Below are 17,517 nucleotides of genomic sequence, written 5' to 3' on the forward strand. Positions count from 1 at the left end.
AATTGTAAAACATGTTACAGACTTGCTCTATTCGACAGAAATTTGTCTGAAACTTCAATTAGTACTTTTTTTTATCAAACCATTTTCATTGAAACTTAAAAGAGTTCAACTTCATCAAAGGAAGATACAACAAAACTACAAGGAGCCAAACAGACCAAATCATAGACCATTGAGTCATTGACCAATACACTAGACAAGCAAATGAAAAAGTGTAAACCTCAAATAAAAGCTTAAAGATAAAAGTGATATCACAAGTTTAACCATCGTTGTCTCCGAAAGAAGGCAGTCAAACAAGAAGATTTCTTCAAATTGAGATTCAAATCGACTTCAGTCGGAAGACCTATTTAAGACACTTCTCCATATCAAGAAAGAATCATGAACCTTTATCTCTATTCCCAACCTTTCATTCATTCATTTGGTTTTCTTTGACTATAATGATAGCTAACTGTACACATCGAACAACTCGTTATTCTACGTTATGTAACTTCACACCACCAAACATGGAGAATAAATTAATGAACAAGACTCCTCTGGAGTTGGCCAAAGAGTTTTAAGACCAGACCACAGACCATTTTTTGAACGTTCATATTACTAAAATGCAATTCATACAGAAGTACTACATCTTTTTATTGGAAACAAACAAAGAAACCACACACCATAAGGACCAAATTTGGATATAACAAACTTGGTCCTGATAAGAAGATTGAGAACTCAGTAGAAATAATGATTGTTAAGGAACTGAGACGCAGTTGCAAGAGCACCACCCATAATTGCATCGACCACCACCTTGTCTTTGCCTTTGTTAGTAGCCGCAGAGATCACAGCTCCTGTGGCAGCTCCTGCCAACATTGCGTTTTTCTGATAACAAAAAGTTCCAAACCAATAAGTGTTGCAAAAGAAATGAATAGTTCAATGTTTGTGTAATGTAATGACGAATGAACGTAGTAGTACCCAATCTCTAGTGCCACGTATACGTTCGATTCCATACTCTGTTCCAACATAAACTCCAGCCACAGATCCTGATCATATATGTTTGTTGCAAACATTAGTTAGAATCATTTATTATCCACTGGTAAAACTAAAACAATGGCTTTGGAAAGCAACGTACCCCAGTAAACACCTTCTTTGCACATCTTCTTAAGCTGCAACCATAATGTGTAACACAATTTTAGGAAACTTAAACCGACACATTTTATGCATAAATTTGATTAAAAAAAATATTACTCACCGCATGCTCAATAGTGCTCTTGGAAACACTCCCTAACCACATGATCAACAACACAAATGATAAGCACAAGAACAAGAACAGATCACCAATGTGTATAAATGAGTCAACTATATATAAACAAACATGAACACTTATGTCTGTTTGATAAAGTTTCAAAGCTTTCTGTTGGGTTTAAGGACTTCACCTTTGTCGATGGCTTTGTAAGTGTCTTCCACAAGAGATTTAGTGACTCCAACCTAAAACCCATTTAAAGAATCAAAAAGATAAGTGACATGAATCAAAAATTAGAAACTGATCAATCAGAGAGAGAGAGAGGTTAGTTTACAGCTCCGATCTTGAGGAAACCATCGACGGTGAGGTTGAGAAAAGGGTTGCCCATGTCCACTGCCACCGACAGCTTCGGCGAGCTAACAGTTCCAGAGAATGTGCTTGAAGGCATCTTCTTCCTCTTTCTTTTCTTTGGATGTTTTTCTCTTTGGATCTTTTGTTCTGAAACTACTTCACCTATTTTCTTGGGATTTATAAAGTTTCAAGACTGATATTATTTGTTTCTTTTTTAACCTTTGCTTCAACGGTGGAGAAGAGATTAACATGACCCACAAGGAGATATGAGCTGAGCAATGAAACTCGAGCTCTTTAAATGACGACACTACCCCTCGTAGACCATGCCAAAACCAATTCACGAGTCTTTTGATCTCTCCACAGCGACTGTTGCCGACTTCTCAGCTTTATGGCCGACTTGTTCACTCTTATAAACTAATTGGTAATAATGACTTAATAAAGATCGCAACTTTAGAAACAAATCATCACACAATTAACAACAACACAACAGTATCTCATCCATACATGCTTTGAAAAAAAGAGACCACAAGAGCCAAACACAAATCAAATCCCATAAGGCAGGTTTCATTATTGTGGACATAGATAGTTGTAATGGGAGACATCAAATAGCAGCAGAACCTGATAGATCTTTTTATTTTTCAGTCCTTCCTGTGATGGCGTTTCCTGCTCTTCTTCTCATACCTCTTAGAGGAACCCCTTCCAACGCGTGAATCTTCATCACCTGAGACATAATCAGAGTCAGAAGAAGCTGCCACTTTGTTCCTACGCTTCTGCCTTCTACCACTTGCACCATCATCATCCTCAGATGAATCTGAATCATCAGACCGGTTACGCCTGCTCCTCCTTCTCCTCTTCTCCTTCCTACTCTTTCTCTCAACTCTTCTCCGGTCGTCATCAGAAGACTCATCTCTCTTTCTTCCCCTCCTCTTACTCCTTCCTTCCTCCTCCTCGTCCTCAGAATCACTCACACTCCTCCTCTTATGCGTAGTCCTCCGCTTCTTCTTCGACCTCCTCCTTCTCTTCCTATCTCCAGAATCAGAATCAGACTCAGACTCATCACGCTTCTTCTTCTTCCTAACACTACTACCACCACTCCCCTTCTTCTTCTTCCCATACCTCTCAGCAATAATCTTCTCAATCTCCGAATCAACATCAGAATCCTCACTCTCACTCTCCTCCTCACTACTCTCTTCTTCCTCCTCCTTAACCTCACCTCTCCCAACACACCTCCTTACCTTCTCCAACCCCGCCGCAACATCAGCTTCAATCTCCCCACCATCCTTCCCCCCCTCCTCCTTCGTACTCAAAAAGTTCCTACACTGATACGTCAAGTGACCCACACGCCCACACTTCTTACAAGACCCACGAGCCTCATCGTTATTCGATCCAGTGATACGCGCAAGCGCCAAAAGACCCTGGAAGCTCGCGTAAGAGTTCTCAGGGTGGTCATCAGAAGACTTCTGCTGAGTCGTCTTCGGCTCTTCTTTCGCCGTCGGCGCGTAGGGATCGTAACCGATCGCACTCTGCCATATCCCGTGAGTCTGAAGCGCCGCGCTGCTGTGGACGCGGTTGTTCGCAGGCATGCGAACTCTCCCTGCGGTGGCCGGCATCTTTCACGAAACCCCTAAGCGAATCTCACAACCTAGCAACCAATAACAAATCGATTGATTACACGAGATCTAGGGTTTTGAAGATACTCGGTAGATCCTAGGGTTTCAAATGAAATCGAGATTCTATTAAAGAGAGAGAGAGAGAGGAGGAGGATGTTGCTTACCGGATTAGATATGAAGGAATCGCCGGAGCTTTGGTTCTTTGCTCTCTTATCGTCGGATTGAATTAAGAGAGGGGGCGATGATGAAGTCGGAGGGGTGAATTAATAAAAGATGCGGAGATTTGTAGGAACCGACTCAAGCTTTTTACTAGTTTACATCTAGACCCCTAGTGTTTTGTATGTTTTCAAATTGTGTACCCATGTATATTCTGACATTGGTTAAATTCATCTGTTTCGACTTTTTATGGGCTCAGCTACAGTGGGCTTTATTCTGATGTTATTCGACGAGACACTAAAAATAAAAAGAAGTCAAAACACACTAGACATTAAGGTCTAAAGAATTTTACATTCATGTATGTATAGGATTCGGAATCTCAAACTATACAATTTCTTACGGATTACAGAATATTCAAATTTTAAATTTCAGAGATATCAATTTATTAAACAATTATGCAAACAACGGAAAAAAGATTTATATAAGTCCAAAAAATCATCTAATCCCTCTCGTCACTTCAAATAATACTAATAAGTTAAATTAATTATTTTAAGTAATTTATCAAATTTGTCGAGATTAAAGACTAAATTCATGAATCCATTATGTAAGAGAACACTATGAAATCCTCCAAAAAAAATTGGAGCTTACTGTTAACTTTATGAACTATAAAACTAATTGGAAAAGAGTGGATTGATTGAAATCTCTTAAGATATGTTAGTGTTAATTCTTTTGTAACTTTCCATGTTGGTCTCTTATACATGTTAAGCTATATGGATATAACTCAAAACTGATTTGCATTAAGTGGACTGTGGACTGACCCAAATTTATCATCCAAGCAAAGGATTGGAACTTTGTGATACTTGGCTCCATGTCAACTGTATTTTCTTCAATCTTAAATATCTGTTTGGTTCAGTGACAAAAAAAAATATATATCTGTTTGGTGACCCAGCATTCTGACTTTATAATATTCATATTACCTTTTGCAAATGTCCAACAAAAAGAGTTATGATGTAAACTTTGACTTATGGCCAAACTTCTAACTAATGGAATATCTTCTTGTGCCACGAAGTCGTGGTACTGGTAATAAGTTTGCAGAAGACTTTTATGGTAATAAAGTATATAATGATTTTTACCAAAAAAGTATATAAATGATATTTGATAAAAAAAGTATATAATGATATATATATACACATATATGTAAATGAGATATGAAAACAAATTTTAACAAAACTGGATCTTTTACTGCTTTACAACAATATGACGACTGACAAGAAACATGGACACATTCTTGGATAGTTAATTAGCTACACTCTATCACGGACATTGTTTGATTCTTTTTGGCTAATAATACTCTTTTAGTTACTCTCTTTTTAAAATACAAAATGACTAACTTATTATTGTTATCCCACTAACCAGAAGCCCCTGCAAATTGACATTTTCTTATGATTTTGTAAATGTACTGTCTTATCTTCATAAAGAAACTCATTAGCTTCCTAACAGTATTTTAAAGACTCACCAGGAAACATTCAACTCTTAGCCTTGGGGACTAGGAATATGAATAATAGAATCTCGTCGCTGCATGTAGAAGTAGAAGCTCTCTTTTATGGACAACGTAATGTATGACTTCGTACTCAATAATATGTCATCTCCTTGGAACAAATTGTAAAAATTCAACGTCTGAAAGATTGATCAAATTTCTCAACGAATTTGAAAGAATTTGTAAGATTAAGCAAAGCTTTCAAGAGTTCTCTCTTGAGTCTTGAGAGACGGTATTTTTAGTTAAATCTGCGAGAATGTTTTGTAGGAATTTTTTTTGGTTGTTTTATTCATGTTTGACTATCCAAACCAATTCTAATTTAAATAATAGAATAAAGTTTTAATATTTAAAAAAAAAACTTCCTAACAATAAAAATTATATTAACTTTTTTATTTCTGTACAGATAAACATTCCAAATAAATATTGAAAATTTAATGCCTTAAAGTATAATTTATATGAATTTACACAATATTTTGGGCTGAGTAAAGTTTTCTTTATAAATAAATTCAAAAGAATTTGCAGGGATACTATGGTTGGAATTAATTTAAGATTTTATCATGTCATAAAATATACGGTCAACGAAACATAAGTCTATATTCCTCACAAGCTTGTGTCCTTTTCTTCTTTCGTCACGTTCATTTCTAACCCTGACAGAGCTTAGATCGAGAACTTTTATCGGAAATGGCTAAACTAGTGGCTTTTCCCCACAATATGACTTATAAAACAGTATATTTGGTGTAGTTTATAATGTTTTAAATTTACTTAATAGGTTTTTTTTGTTCAACTATTTACTTAATAGCTAACTCAATGAATTTTGTACCTTTACTAGTTACTATAAAACGTCAGATATGCTTGTATCTGAAAATATATATGGTACAGGTGGAATAGTATTTTAATGTCACCTAAAGTTTTCTAGTCCAGTGTCACGTAAAAGTAGCTAAGAAAGTAAACGACATTTTTTTTTTTTTGCTTTAACTAAATTAGTAGTATTAGTTGATTAATGAGGTTGAACATTTTATTATCGGACTGAAAAATGACATAAAATGAAGATAAATGAAGTTAAAAAGAAGGGAAAGTACAGAGGCAAAACCAAGCCGACGTGAACCGAGCTACACGTCCAACGGTTGACGATATCTGGACCGCCGTGTAAGGGATTTACTTCACTTCACCTTTATCGTCAACATGTATATAATTTAATTATATATGGCTTATTGTATCTCTTGGTGCTCTGAATAAACGGTAGAGAAATTTTCAAAAATAGAAGACAAATTATGGAAATTGAAAAGTGTGGTATGAGGTGTTGAAAAAATTGACTTTTAAAGTATCAACTTTTATGGAGCCATCCAAAATAGTTTTTATTTTTATTCTTGTCACCATTTAGATACTACTAATAAAAATATCATTATTTTCTGATTTATATAAAAATATACAAATAATACAAGTGATTCAAATGAAAAAAAAACTACACTTTTCAATATTCGGAATAATATTTTACTTATATATAGTCCAAATAATTGATAAAAAAATCCACAATCCTTTCAACAGCAATCTAAGATTAAACTTCATTCAAACACAAAAAGTTACATGGAGATTAAAAATAATAAATAGTGTGTAAATGATGAATATTAATTTGTTTATTGGAAATCGATGTTAAATTAAAAGCTTATGATAAAATCATAAAATATCAGCCAAAACTTCAAGCATTGTTTTCACAGTTTCCCATATTTAATATGCATATTTAAATGTGAAAATATTATATAAATATCATATCATTAAGAGTCAATCCGTTTATTAATAAACATAATCCGTTTATTAATAAACATATATTAAAAACATATATCCTAAATAGTTGACAAAATATATAAATTCTTAAACCAGAAGGATACCGAATTCCCTACGCTATATTTGACAAGTGATTTTGCCACATGTCTTTTCTACAATCATTCTCACGAAAATAATATGATATGGCTACTAAAATTGATGACATGGTTTATAGATTAATATGACATGACTTATAGATTAATATGACATGGACAATTACATTTAATATTAATTTATATTTTTGGTAAACTTTTTAAAATATGATAACAACTCATATATTACATTTATTGTCGATTTATATTTTAGAATGTTTTTTAGAATATGGTAATAATACATAAATCATCATTAAAATAAATATATTCAACTATGGCATCTAAATTTCGAAATATCATTTAATTATTTATTTTAAAATTATAAAATTTTCATAAAAATGTATACAATTTTTTTACAAAATTATAAAATTAAATCGTGAATCATTAGTTTCTTATATATATCTACAAATTTTATAAATATTATTTAATTTTAATTTTTGAAAATTATGCAATTTTTTACATATTTATTTAATATATTTAATTAAAATAAATAGATAGAAAAATCTATCTAAGATTAGATTTTTAAATATATACATGCATATTCTTAAATATAATTTAAAATAAACAAAATTGTTTTTATCTTTATTTTCATGTTTAGTTAAATCAAATTTATACTAAAATATTGATAAGAAAAGGAAATTTATAATATTAATAAAAAAATAAATATAATTTATATTTATCTGTTAAAACATATTTTCAAATATTTTTACTGCACATGGTGAGACACCTAGTTACATATTATCTAAATGTTCATGAATAAAACAAAATGACATTAAATTTAAATAAGTAGTATTAAAATGAAACAACTAAAGAGATGTGTGTTTAAAGGCAGGACCGGCTCATCATCAATGCAATCTCTCAACATCTTTCTCTCTCAGCTACCTGCAGAAAAATTGCTAACTGGTCGATAGAAACTTGTCCCTTCTCGCTCTCTCTCTCTCTCTCTCCCTCTATCTATGTTTTGGTAGACAAAGAGAATAGGTGAGCAAGACTAGTTCCTTTCTCAGTAGCTACTCGTTCGGTTTCTTTAATACTTTATAATTTTATCCAGCTAAAAAACACTGCAAAATGAAAATCTGAGTATCCTCACAACTTTTGATATGTTTGATGTTTCTTCCTCAAGTTTGAATTTCCATTGATTAGTACCTTTCTGATCTCTAGTCTGTTATACAAAAAGAGTTTTGCTTGATCTGTCCAAAAACTATGGGGATTTGCTTGAGTGCTCAGATTAAAGCTGAGAGTCCAAGTAACACAGGTACTTCAAAACTCAAGCTTTTATTTACATATATAGAATGACAACTTCTCAAAACAAATATTTTAATTCAGTTTTTTTTTATGTTAATTTCAATTCCGAGGTTAGGTTTATAGTGGTTGAGGTAAAAGGTGAGTAAACTTAAAAGTTAGACGTGTTTTGACAAATCTGTCTTTTTAAAGCTAATAATTGATTAATTAAATTAATTCATCCTTAAACTATGTCGTTTTGGGTATATGGTTAATTTCACGGCTCATCATACATAGTTAGTAGTCAGAGGATTAGAGGAAAAGACAAGCACGAACGTTCAGATTTTGTACTTTTGTCTGATCTCTTACAACAAAAGCACTGATTTTTTTTTTTCAAAAATGGGTTTTGTAAAAATTGTTAAATCTAAAATTTTTCTATATACAAACTATCTGTTTGGTGCTTGCATAGGTGTGAGTTCGAAATATATGAGCTCAGAGGCAAATGATACGCAAAGCATGGGAAGCAAATGCTCTTCTGTGTCAACCAGAACAAACCCTCGAACCGAAGGAGAGATCTTGCAATCTCCAAACCTCAAAAGTTTCGGTTTGGCTGAGCTCAAATCAGCAACTAGGAATTTCAGAGCAGATAGTGTTCTTGGTGAAGGTGGATTCGGTTGCGTCTTTAAAGGATGGATTGATGAGCAGTCTCTTGCTGCATCTAAACCGGGAACCGGTATGGTTATTGCTGTCAAAAGACTTAACCAAGACGGTTGGCAAGGTCATCAAGAATGGCTGGTAAGCTAATATATATTGCTAATCACAAGATGAGATATTTAAATATTGAAGTTTGAAGAATGTTTTGTTTGTTGTAGGCAGAAGTGAACTACTTGGGGCAATTCTCTCATCCTAATCTTGTGAAACTTATTGGTTATTGCTTAGAGGATGAGCATCGTCTTCTTGTGTATGAGTTCATGCCTCGTGGAAGCTTAGAGAATCATTTATTCAGAAGTAATTGTCTTGTCTTCTCTTGTCTATATTCTTATGGTAAACTCTTTAAGAGTATTTAATCTTGTTTCTTGATGTTGCTGCAGGAGGTTCTTTCTTCCAACCGTTATCTTGGACTCTACGGTTGAAAGTTGCTCTCGGTGCTGCACAAGGCCTAGCTTTTCTCCACAACGCCGAGACTCAAGTCATATACCGTGACTTCAAAACTTCTAATATACTTATTGATGCGGTACGTCCATCTTTGATATAAATAATGTTAAAAAGGTTGTGAAAGTCTTAAGACTTTATGTTAAAGAATCTTGTTGACATGATCACAGGACTACAATGCCAAGCTTTCTGATTTTGGATTGGCTAAAGACGGTCCAACCGGTGATAAAAGTCATGTCTCTACAAGGATCATGGGTACTTATGGGTACGCAGCTCCTGAGTACCTTCTGACCGGTTAGTCTCTCAAAACTCTTTTCTTTATTAACTGCTTTGTGATCAATCACCACTGACTCTTTCACTTTCTCTTAAGGTCATTTAACAACCAAGAGTGATGTCTATAGCTATGGTGTTGTGCTTTTGGAGATACTGTCTGGACTTAGAGTTGTGGACAAGAACCGTCCACCCGGAGAGCAAAAACTGGTGGACTGGGCTAAACCATTACTTGCAAACAAGAAGAAGCTATTCAGAGTTATCGATAACCGTCTCCACGACCAGTACTCAATGGAAGAAGTATGTAAAGTAGCTGCTCTAGCTTTAAGATGCCTGACAACAGAGATAAAGATGAGGCCAAACATGAACGAGGTTGTTGCTCACCTCCAACACATCCAAGCTTTGCATGAAGCAAGAGGAGGTGAAAACATAGATAAGGTGGAGAAGAGAATGCGTAGGAAAAGTGATAGTGTTGTCCTCAGCCAGAAGCCAAATGAAGGCTTTGCTAGACAAACTGCTGTTGGTGGCATAGCAGCTGCTTATCCACGTCCCTCTGCTTCAGCTCTGTTTGCTTGAGGAAGAGACAATGATGTTCTGTTCTGTTTAGTTCAGATGTACAGTTTTGCTTCTGCTAATGTATTCAGAGAATTGTAGTGCGAGAGGTGACCAACACAGAGTATACACTCTCATGTCTTTCAACTTCAAAATTTGTTATAAGCAAGACTAGGGGCTGAGGATTTTAAGCCTATCCAACCAACATCCAGTTCGATTGGCGTGTTTATAGAAAAAACCTTTGGTTTTTGGTTCGGTTTGGTAATCAGTTAGTTCAGTTTTTTAGAAAACAAAATTGTTAACCGAACTAACCAAAATTCAGAACCAAAATAACAGAACTATTTCAAATTACCCAAAAATTTGAATCAAATTAATCGAATTAACAAAAAAATAACCTAATTAACCAAACTAACCACAATTACTCGAACTTAAACTGACTTTACCCAGATTTTTAACCAAAAAAAAATCAAAACCAAGAACTTGGGTTATTTCCGCTAAAATTTAGAAAAAAAAAAACAAACTATCCGAACTTTTTTACGGTTCAATTCAGTGAGATTTTAGTCGATCTGAAATACCCGAAAACCGAAATACTAGTTCGGCAGGCCTTCGCTGGAGAAAGGGAACAAAACATAGATGCTTTCCAAACATATATACAGACAAGCAAACACACAACAAAGTCATTCGATTAGTAACAACTTAGAGACTTCCATTGCCTACTTTGAGTTCTCTGGCTAAGAACATTATCTACAGTGAAACAAAACTATCTTTACCATGTTCTAACCAGCCCCGGTGTCCAGTTTCGCCAGTCTAGCTTGGAAAGCGACTTGTTTAAACTCATCTTATCCCTCAGATCAAGAACCTTCTTCAGATAATGACTCCCTTGCTTAGTCATCTCGGGCTCGCTCTCTCCACTTACCTCAGCTTCGGTGATCTCTTCTGTTTCATCCCCAAGTGGCGCAGGAGCGTTTTCAGTCTCTTCATCGATAATGCTTCCAAGAAGCGAAACGACTTGGCTCATCCTCGGTCGAGATTTCGGTTGCTTCATTAGACATTTGTTTGCTAAAGCAGCCACTCTTTGAACAGACTTTATACAGTAGTACTGTCCTTGGAGCCGTGGATCAACAATCACATGGAACTTCTTGGAGTCTGATACATAAGGCTTCACCCATTCTAGAAGCTTCTGCTCTCCTCGAGGTCTGTTTCTGTCAACTGCTCGTCTTCCAGTGATCAGCTCATACAACACCACCCCAAAGCTCCATACATCACTCTTTGCTGTCAGTTTACCCGTTTGTACATACTCAGGAGCCGCGTAACCAACCGTACCTACAACCTTTTTGAAACAAAGACAAAAGACTTTACAAGAGATGTTATGATTAGAGAAAAGGCTAAAGAGGAGAGAGAGAGGCTACATACTGAAGTTGAGACATGACCAAGTCCTTCAGGTGGTCCTTGCCTAGCTAATCCAAAATCAGAGAGCTTAGCACTGAATCTCTCATCAAGCAAGATGTTTGAAGACTTGAAGTCTCGAAAAATCAACTACAAGATTCACAAAAACCAATATCAAGAAAACCGAAATACAAACAAACCCAAATCTATTTGACATGTACAAACCTGAAAATCCATTTGTTCATGAAGATAAGCTAAGCCTTGAGCAGCGTCTTGAGCAATCTTCAACCTAGTGATCCATGGAAGAGAGACAGACATTACTCTGCCTACAAGATGATCCTCCAAGCTTTTATTGCACATAAGCTCGTAAACTAATAGCCGTTGCATCCCTCTTTCATCGTCATCAGCGCAGTACCCAACTAGCTTCACAAGGTTTGGATGGTTCACTACTCCTAAGAAACTCACCTCGTTGATCCATTCTTTATGCCCCTGAATGCTAGAACGCAAAGCACACACCACAAAGATTCACAACAAAACACACACACACAACTAGACAATCCAATAACAGCACCAAAGATTCAACCTTCATCAGAAAACAGACACAAAGATTCAACCTTTTTCAGACAGAGCACATCAAGATTCAACCTTTTTCAGACAGAGCACATCAAGATTCAACCTTTTTCAGACAGAACACATCAAGATTCAACCTTTTTCAGACAACACACAACAAGATTCAAGCTTTCTCAAATAGAACACATCAAGATTCAACCTTTTTTCAGACAGAACACACCAAGATTCAACCTATTTCAGACAGAACACATCAAGCTTCAACCTTTTTCAGACAGAACACAATTCAATTTTTTTTTTTCAAAAATACACATGCAAACATTCAAACTTTCAAAAGCTGTCTCTCTCAAGGGGAATCGAAGTGGTGCCCTCCAACTAGATTCAACCCAAAACTGATGAATCAGAACAAAAAAGAAGGATGGAGTCATGCCTGTAAACCTTGACGATTAAGCTGTTTCACGGCGACATTGATCTTCGAGTCGAACCCATCGACGACGCCTCTATAAACGCAACCGAACCCTCCTTCCCCGATAAGAAGAGCTCTGCTGAAACCTTTCGTGGCCAGTTTCAGCTCACCGTAAGTGAACACCTTCAGATCGTTCTCTTCGGCGACTCCACCGGTCCAGCGTTGACTCAGCGGCTTGCGGAAACCGAAACGCTCCGGTGAGAAGCTCCAATCCGAGTCAAACTCGGACCGGCGAGTCGGGTCGGAAGCGCTCGAAGACGCCACGCTCAACGAGCGAGCCCACGAGAGTCTCGAAGCTCGCGAAACGACGCTGTTTTCTCCTTCTTCTCCTCCTCTTTTGTCGCCGCCATTGGTGAAGTGGAAACACTTCATCTCTTCGTCGTGGTCTTCCCTCCTCCAAATCCGACTGAGTCAACTGAAAAGTTTTTGGAGCCTTTTTTTTTCCTTCTTTTGCTTTCAGGATGTGGTAATGATCCGACGTGACGGGATAACTTCTATTAGATGACGTGTCGAGTTAAGAACCGTTCAATTTTTTATATCTAACGTTCCTCGAGCTGACAACCTAACTTCCAACCAAGTTTCAGTTTTGTGAAATAGTAGTATTAGTTTGGTCGGATTCGGAACGAGTAACATGTTATTAATGATATTAAATGAATCTTTTATTAAAAGAAAAATACGTGATTCGTGCAGCAGCAATATATATGTTTGAACTATATAGTCATGAGGATTGACTAGTTTATTTGAATATATCGTTGTTGACTTGTTATTAGTTGGACCAAGTCGGATCTTTTTTTTTACCTAACTCTTCTCGTATTAACCGGTTTCAAAATAATTTTGTAAGGAAGTGCTGCATACTGCTAAAGCTTAATCCCAGAGATTAACACTGTCACCAATTAAACATGGGCTTTTGATGGGCTTTGCTTTTCGATTTTAAGAATTGGACTTAGCAAAAAGACAAAAAAGGAAAAACACAACAAAGTAGTGATAAAAACTACGAGTCAAAAACATAGTTCCATAGGAACCTGTGGAATTGCTACCTAGAAAGTAAAAAGTCGTTAAGGTAGATTTTTTTTTTGTCAACTAGTCATTAGGGTAGATAACTATGGCAAATTGAACAGCATCACGAATTAATATCAAAACGAATTTGTGAAGCAAAAACTTACAGAAATGGACTCTATTTTTTACCACTAACTTATTATACCGCAAAAGGAAATATTCTATAAGAGAGATAAATACATTTCGATTTCTTAGGTTAACTAATTTAATCTTCTATTTGAATTTTTTGGAGAGATTGGTGGATGTAGGGTTTCAGAATAGGATTTGGAATTAAAATTTAGGGTACACAATTTTAAATAAGAATTTAAAATATTTTCAGAAAATTTGGTAAAAAATCCAAAGAAGTTTTAAAAATTCTAAGACAAAATTCTGAAAAAAAAAACTGAACATTAAAAAAAATGATTTTAATATTCATTTTAGTATCTATGCATATAAATAGAGTAAGAGTGCACATATCTTTACTTCACGAAATTTATTTTTATCATTTTCTTCCTCGTCTTATATCTTTTGTTAATAAGAATATTTGTTACTGATCTCACTTTGCAGTCTTTTGAAGACATTATAAAACCTAGATTCAGATTTTCTTGATAGCATTTGTTTTCCAAAAGTTAATGGAAGAAATGTATAGATACTTTAGATAGTATAGATAGGGAACAAAAAGAACCCACCACCCATGTGCGAGCCAACCTCATCTTTCTTTCTCCTTGTTAAGAACCCAATGGACCTTCTTCCTCTTTGATGTGACTCTTTATATTTTCCGTTTATACCCTTTTCTTTTCTACTTCATTTGTATGATGTATCTAATACACATTTCAATTAGAACGATGATGTGGGAACATGAAAATGGATTGATCATTTATCAAATGTATATCATGCAATTTTATATTCGATGATATGTTCTGTTCATTCAAATAAAAAATCGATGGTATGGGTTCGGCTGAGGGAATAAGGCAGCATTAATACTTTTCGTAATTATCTGATTGCTTGTGTACAAAATCTCACTATCATCTGTTTCGTTTTAGCCCTTCAAAAGTAATCCAACAAAATCCCAGGATTCTCATTGATTTTTATATTCTTAGATAACTCAAATATTTATGACCAATCGATTAGTTATTTACTTTTATCTCAAGTATAGCTACCAACAATGAGATTAAAATAAGCGTTCAGAAATGAATAATGAGTAACCCATTATTATGTGGAATCTTTTTGGTGAATTTGCTAGATTAATGTAAAACCTTTTCGCATAAATAACGTAGAGACATAAATGTATATATGTGCTCCTTTACTATAGTCGGTCCTAACATAAGGACACTTATCATCTGCTAGTGCACCTTCTACTTTCAACAAAGCGCCATGAAACATTTTAGCCACTGCTCCACTTTCACACACCCCAACAAAGATAGCAACAAATAGAAAACCCATTAGAGATAGAAAATAGGAATTTTCGTGGTCTGGAAACATGATATATAATAATTTCTCAATTACTAGTTGCCTTCGGCTTGGAAATTTTGATAGTAATAATAATACAATAGATGATACTAATAAATGGGGGGTATTGGTAGATGGATTCGCCTTTAGACTCTGAAGTTCTTTCCCATGAAAGTCTGTCCAAACTGCCAATGAGCGGGAGCGATGTTCCATGACGTGGAACTTCTACGGTCGCTGCTTGTGACTCTAAAAGAAAGTGCTTGACCAACCAATACAGAGTTAGACTGCCAGTTTTGCCCCCAGTTTCGGCTCATGCTCATCCACGAAGTTCTTGTTCCTTTCACGCTCAGCCGCACTATGTTCCCGGCGCCGGCAACGTTTGTGACCAGAACCAAGTTGAAGTAACGGAAACCGTTGATCGTGAACCTCATTCCTCCTATCTTCCGACATGGCACTCTGTAGTAATTAAAAGAAAAGGTACTTCAGTCATTTTGTTTTTCTATAAAATAAAGTTGGAAAACGCGTTTTGACTATAGAGATACACATTCATTATGAGATAGCTGTGTAGCAAGAGATTGTTGGAGGGACAGTTTTGTCCTTTTGTACAAAATAAGATCTTTGCAAGATTGGGTAAGTTGCCACGTACGAACCCCTACTTAAATGCTACACCCACTCGCGCCAAGAATCAAAGAACAAGACTTTTCAACCGAACCATAGTATTTCTATAATTTTACGTTTAGTACCCCGAACTTTAATTAGTACGAAACTAACCCAATGTAGAAAGTAAGAGTTACAAAACTCCCTAAAACTCATACTTCTAAATGATTAAGTTTAGAATGAGCCAAAATAACCATACTTTTCCAAATTCTCAACACACTTATTGAATTCTCGTGCTTATAAAATGTTATGTTTCATACCCCCAAAGTTTTTATTGTGCTCCACTAACCCTAGTTGTTCAGAAGGATGAGCCAAAATAAGCCTAATTTTTCAAATTCTCAAAGTACTTATTGAGTTCCCACACTTATAGAATGTTATGTTTCACAACCCCAAGTTTCAATTGTGCTCCATTAACCCTAAGCCGTTCAGAGATTGTAGACGTGGCTTCTTAACTGGACCCATATATTTATTACATGTTGTTGAATGCCCCCAAACTATTAGTTCTGCCGATACTAACCCCAATCGGTCAGAATCAAGACATAAAACTTCTCAACCCCACCCCTAAACTTAACAATATTACGTTTCACATTCACACCTAATCTCAAAGCTACCAAAAGTAAACATAGTTTTGTCTTAATTTTCAAGACATTCAGAGACTCTCAGCTACCCTGTCGAGCTTTAAACTGATGAGTTCAACTCTAATAAAACACATAAAATTTGATTTTCTTACCGGCGGAAAGAGACGGGGACAATTCCGGCGCGATACTCGGCGATCTTGAGGAACATAGGCATAGCGAGATCGAAGTGAGGCCTAGGAGGGTTGCACCATCCGCCATTGTCGCTGGGCTGAGCAAAGTTCGGGGGGCAAAAGTTGGTCGCCGTGACGAAGATGGAAGGGCTACCCGAGTGACACCACTTAGGATCACTCGCGCATTTGAGCTCGAAACATGCGCCGCAACTGTAACCGTTGTTGAACAGAGCCGTGCTTAGAGCCGCCGTGTTCACACCGTAGCCTTGGCTGTACAAGTTACCGTACCCACACGCACCTCCTGTTTCAAATAAAACAGAGGAAAAGTTGAAACCTTTGAGGTTAAGAATTAAAAATATACAAATATCCCAAGATTAAAACATTTATGGAAAGGTTATAATTAGACAATGTGATAGGTTTGTTTAGCATAGATGAACAAACAGATGGTAACTTTAAGTTGGGCTTGTGTTAAAGTTGAAACCATTAGGTGTAAAAGTTATCATTCTCAAGATTTCACCAATGTGGTGCCAAAAAAAAAGAGATGAGAGACGACACACATACCCATGGTGCCAGAGGCATCAGAGCCACCATAGAAAGTAGCATGAGCAGTTTCCCAACCACCTCCATTGTAAACTCCTGGGATTCTTGCTTCAGTAATTGTTGTGAAGTCCGCAAGAATTGTGAGAATACATAAAACCAAACCCAGCATTTTCATTTTTGATAGGGGGGAGATTAAGCAAAAATAGAGAGAGACTCTGACAGATGGAGGCAAGAGGAAGAAGAAGAGACTATTGGAGTGTTCTCATGTGTGTAGGGAAGAGAATGGAGGTGTATATATAAACTACATTACGCATCAATAAATATTTTATTTTACTTCGCTTCGTAAAATATTCTCTTATCTTTATCGTCACAGGAGTTTCAACATGATTTGGAATTTTGATAAAGTAGAAAAAAGGATAAAATACGATTTAAAGAAGATTTTGGATGTCTCGCGTACAAAAGTCATGTCTTCAATACAAATCCATTACTACGCAATATGTTTGGTCCTTGCTCTTTCTTCTTTCTGTTTATCAGAAACTGTCTATTGCAAATGTCAACTGCGGGTAACAGCGCGTGCTTTATACCACCCAATCATAATTGATTTCGTACTGATAAAGGCGATGTTGCTCCACTCAGGTTTGATAAAGATATGCTCACCCTCTGCTCAACCGCGTCGGGACGACCACTC

At 35.9% G+C, this 17,517-nt stretch overlaps 5 protein-coding genes across 8 annotated transcripts; 1 reads left to right on the forward strand and 4 right to left on the reverse strand.

Annotated features, from left to right (window-relative positions):
• Nucleotides 1–360: 360 nt before the first annotated feature.
• LOC108809213 (outer envelope pore protein 16-1, chloroplastic) lies at nucleotides 361–1,787 on the reverse strand. Its single transcript, XM_018581357.2, has 6 exons — nucleotides 1,554–1,787; nucleotides 1,413–1,464; nucleotides 1,229–1,260; nucleotides 1,109–1,142; nucleotides 952–1,019; nucleotides 361–858 (listed from the first exon to the last, which is right to left on the reverse strand). The coding sequence occupies exons 1-6, from the start codon at nucleotides 1,665–1,667 to the stop codon at nucleotides 712–714; spliced, it is 447 nt and encodes a 148-aa protein (XP_018436859.1). The 5' UTR covers nucleotides 1,668–1,787; the 3' UTR covers nucleotides 361–711.
• A 232-nt stretch (nucleotides 1,788–2,019) lies between these two features.
• Nucleotides 2,020–3,503, reverse strand: LOC108809210 (CAX-interacting protein 4). The gene is made up of 2 exons (XM_018581354.2): nucleotides 3,345–3,503; nucleotides 2,020–3,212 (listed from the first exon to the last, which is right to left on the reverse strand). Exon 2 carries the CDS (start codon nucleotides 3,178–3,180, stop codon nucleotides 2,209–2,211), a length of 972 nt encoding a protein of 323 aa, XP_018436856.1. The 5' UTR covers nucleotides 3,181–3,212; nucleotides 3,345–3,503; the 3' UTR covers nucleotides 2,020–2,208.
• A 4,091-nt stretch (nucleotides 3,504–7,594) lies between these two features.
• LOC108809209 (probable serine/threonine-protein kinase PBL10) lies at nucleotides 7,595–10,196 on the forward strand. Of its 4 annotated transcripts, none has more exons than XM_018581351.2 (7): nucleotides 7,595–7,767; nucleotides 7,948–8,041; nucleotides 8,477–8,802; nucleotides 8,880–9,015; nucleotides 9,099–9,241; nucleotides 9,330–9,453; nucleotides 9,530–10,196. In XM_018581351.2, the coding sequence occupies exons 2-7, from the start codon at nucleotides 7,990–7,992 to the stop codon at nucleotides 10,003–10,005; spliced, it is 1,257 nt and encodes a 418-aa protein (XP_018436853.1). In that variant the 5' UTR covers nucleotides 7,595–7,767; nucleotides 7,948–7,989; the 3' UTR covers nucleotides 10,006–10,196. The 4 variants fall into 4 exon arrangements, with proteins under 4 accessions (XP_018436853.1, XP_056844672.1, XP_018436855.1 ...); XM_056988692.1 differs by having other exon boundaries at nucleotides 7,960–8,041; XM_018581353.2 differs by lacking the exon at nucleotides 7,948–8,041.
• A 415-nt stretch (nucleotides 10,197–10,611) lies between these two features.
• Nucleotides 10,612–12,857, reverse strand: LOC108809208 (serine/threonine-protein kinase PCRK1). The gene is made up of 4 exons (XM_018581348.2): nucleotides 12,365–12,857; nucleotides 11,593–11,856; nucleotides 11,395–11,517; nucleotides 10,612–11,311 (listed from the first exon to the last, which is right to left on the reverse strand). Exons 1-4 carry the CDS (start codon nucleotides 12,770–12,772, stop codon nucleotides 10,748–10,750), a joined length of 1,359 nt encoding a protein of 452 aa, XP_018436850.2. The 5' UTR covers nucleotides 12,773–12,857; the 3' UTR covers nucleotides 10,612–10,747.
• Nucleotides 12,858–14,918: 2,061 nt separating this feature from the next.
• On the reverse strand, nucleotides 14,919–17,108 carry LOC108837707 (expansin-A6). The gene is made up of 3 exons (XM_056988693.1): nucleotides 16,851–17,108; nucleotides 16,272–16,590; nucleotides 14,919–15,340 (listed from the first exon to the last, which is right to left on the reverse strand). Exons 1-3 carry the CDS (start codon nucleotides 17,002–17,004, stop codon nucleotides 15,031–15,033), a joined length of 783 nt encoding a protein of 260 aa, XP_056844673.1. The 5' UTR covers nucleotides 17,005–17,108; the 3' UTR covers nucleotides 14,919–15,030.
• Between the last annotated feature and the right edge of the window lie 409 nt (nucleotides 17,109–17,517).

This window comes from Raphanus sativus, chromosome 6, assembly GCF_000801105.2.
Source record: "Raphanus sativus cultivar WK10039 chromosome 6, ASM80110v3, whole genome shotgun sequence".
In the NCBI taxonomy this organism is placed as follows: Eukaryota; Viridiplantae; Streptophyta; class Magnoliopsida; order Brassicales; family Brassicaceae; genus Raphanus; species Raphanus sativus.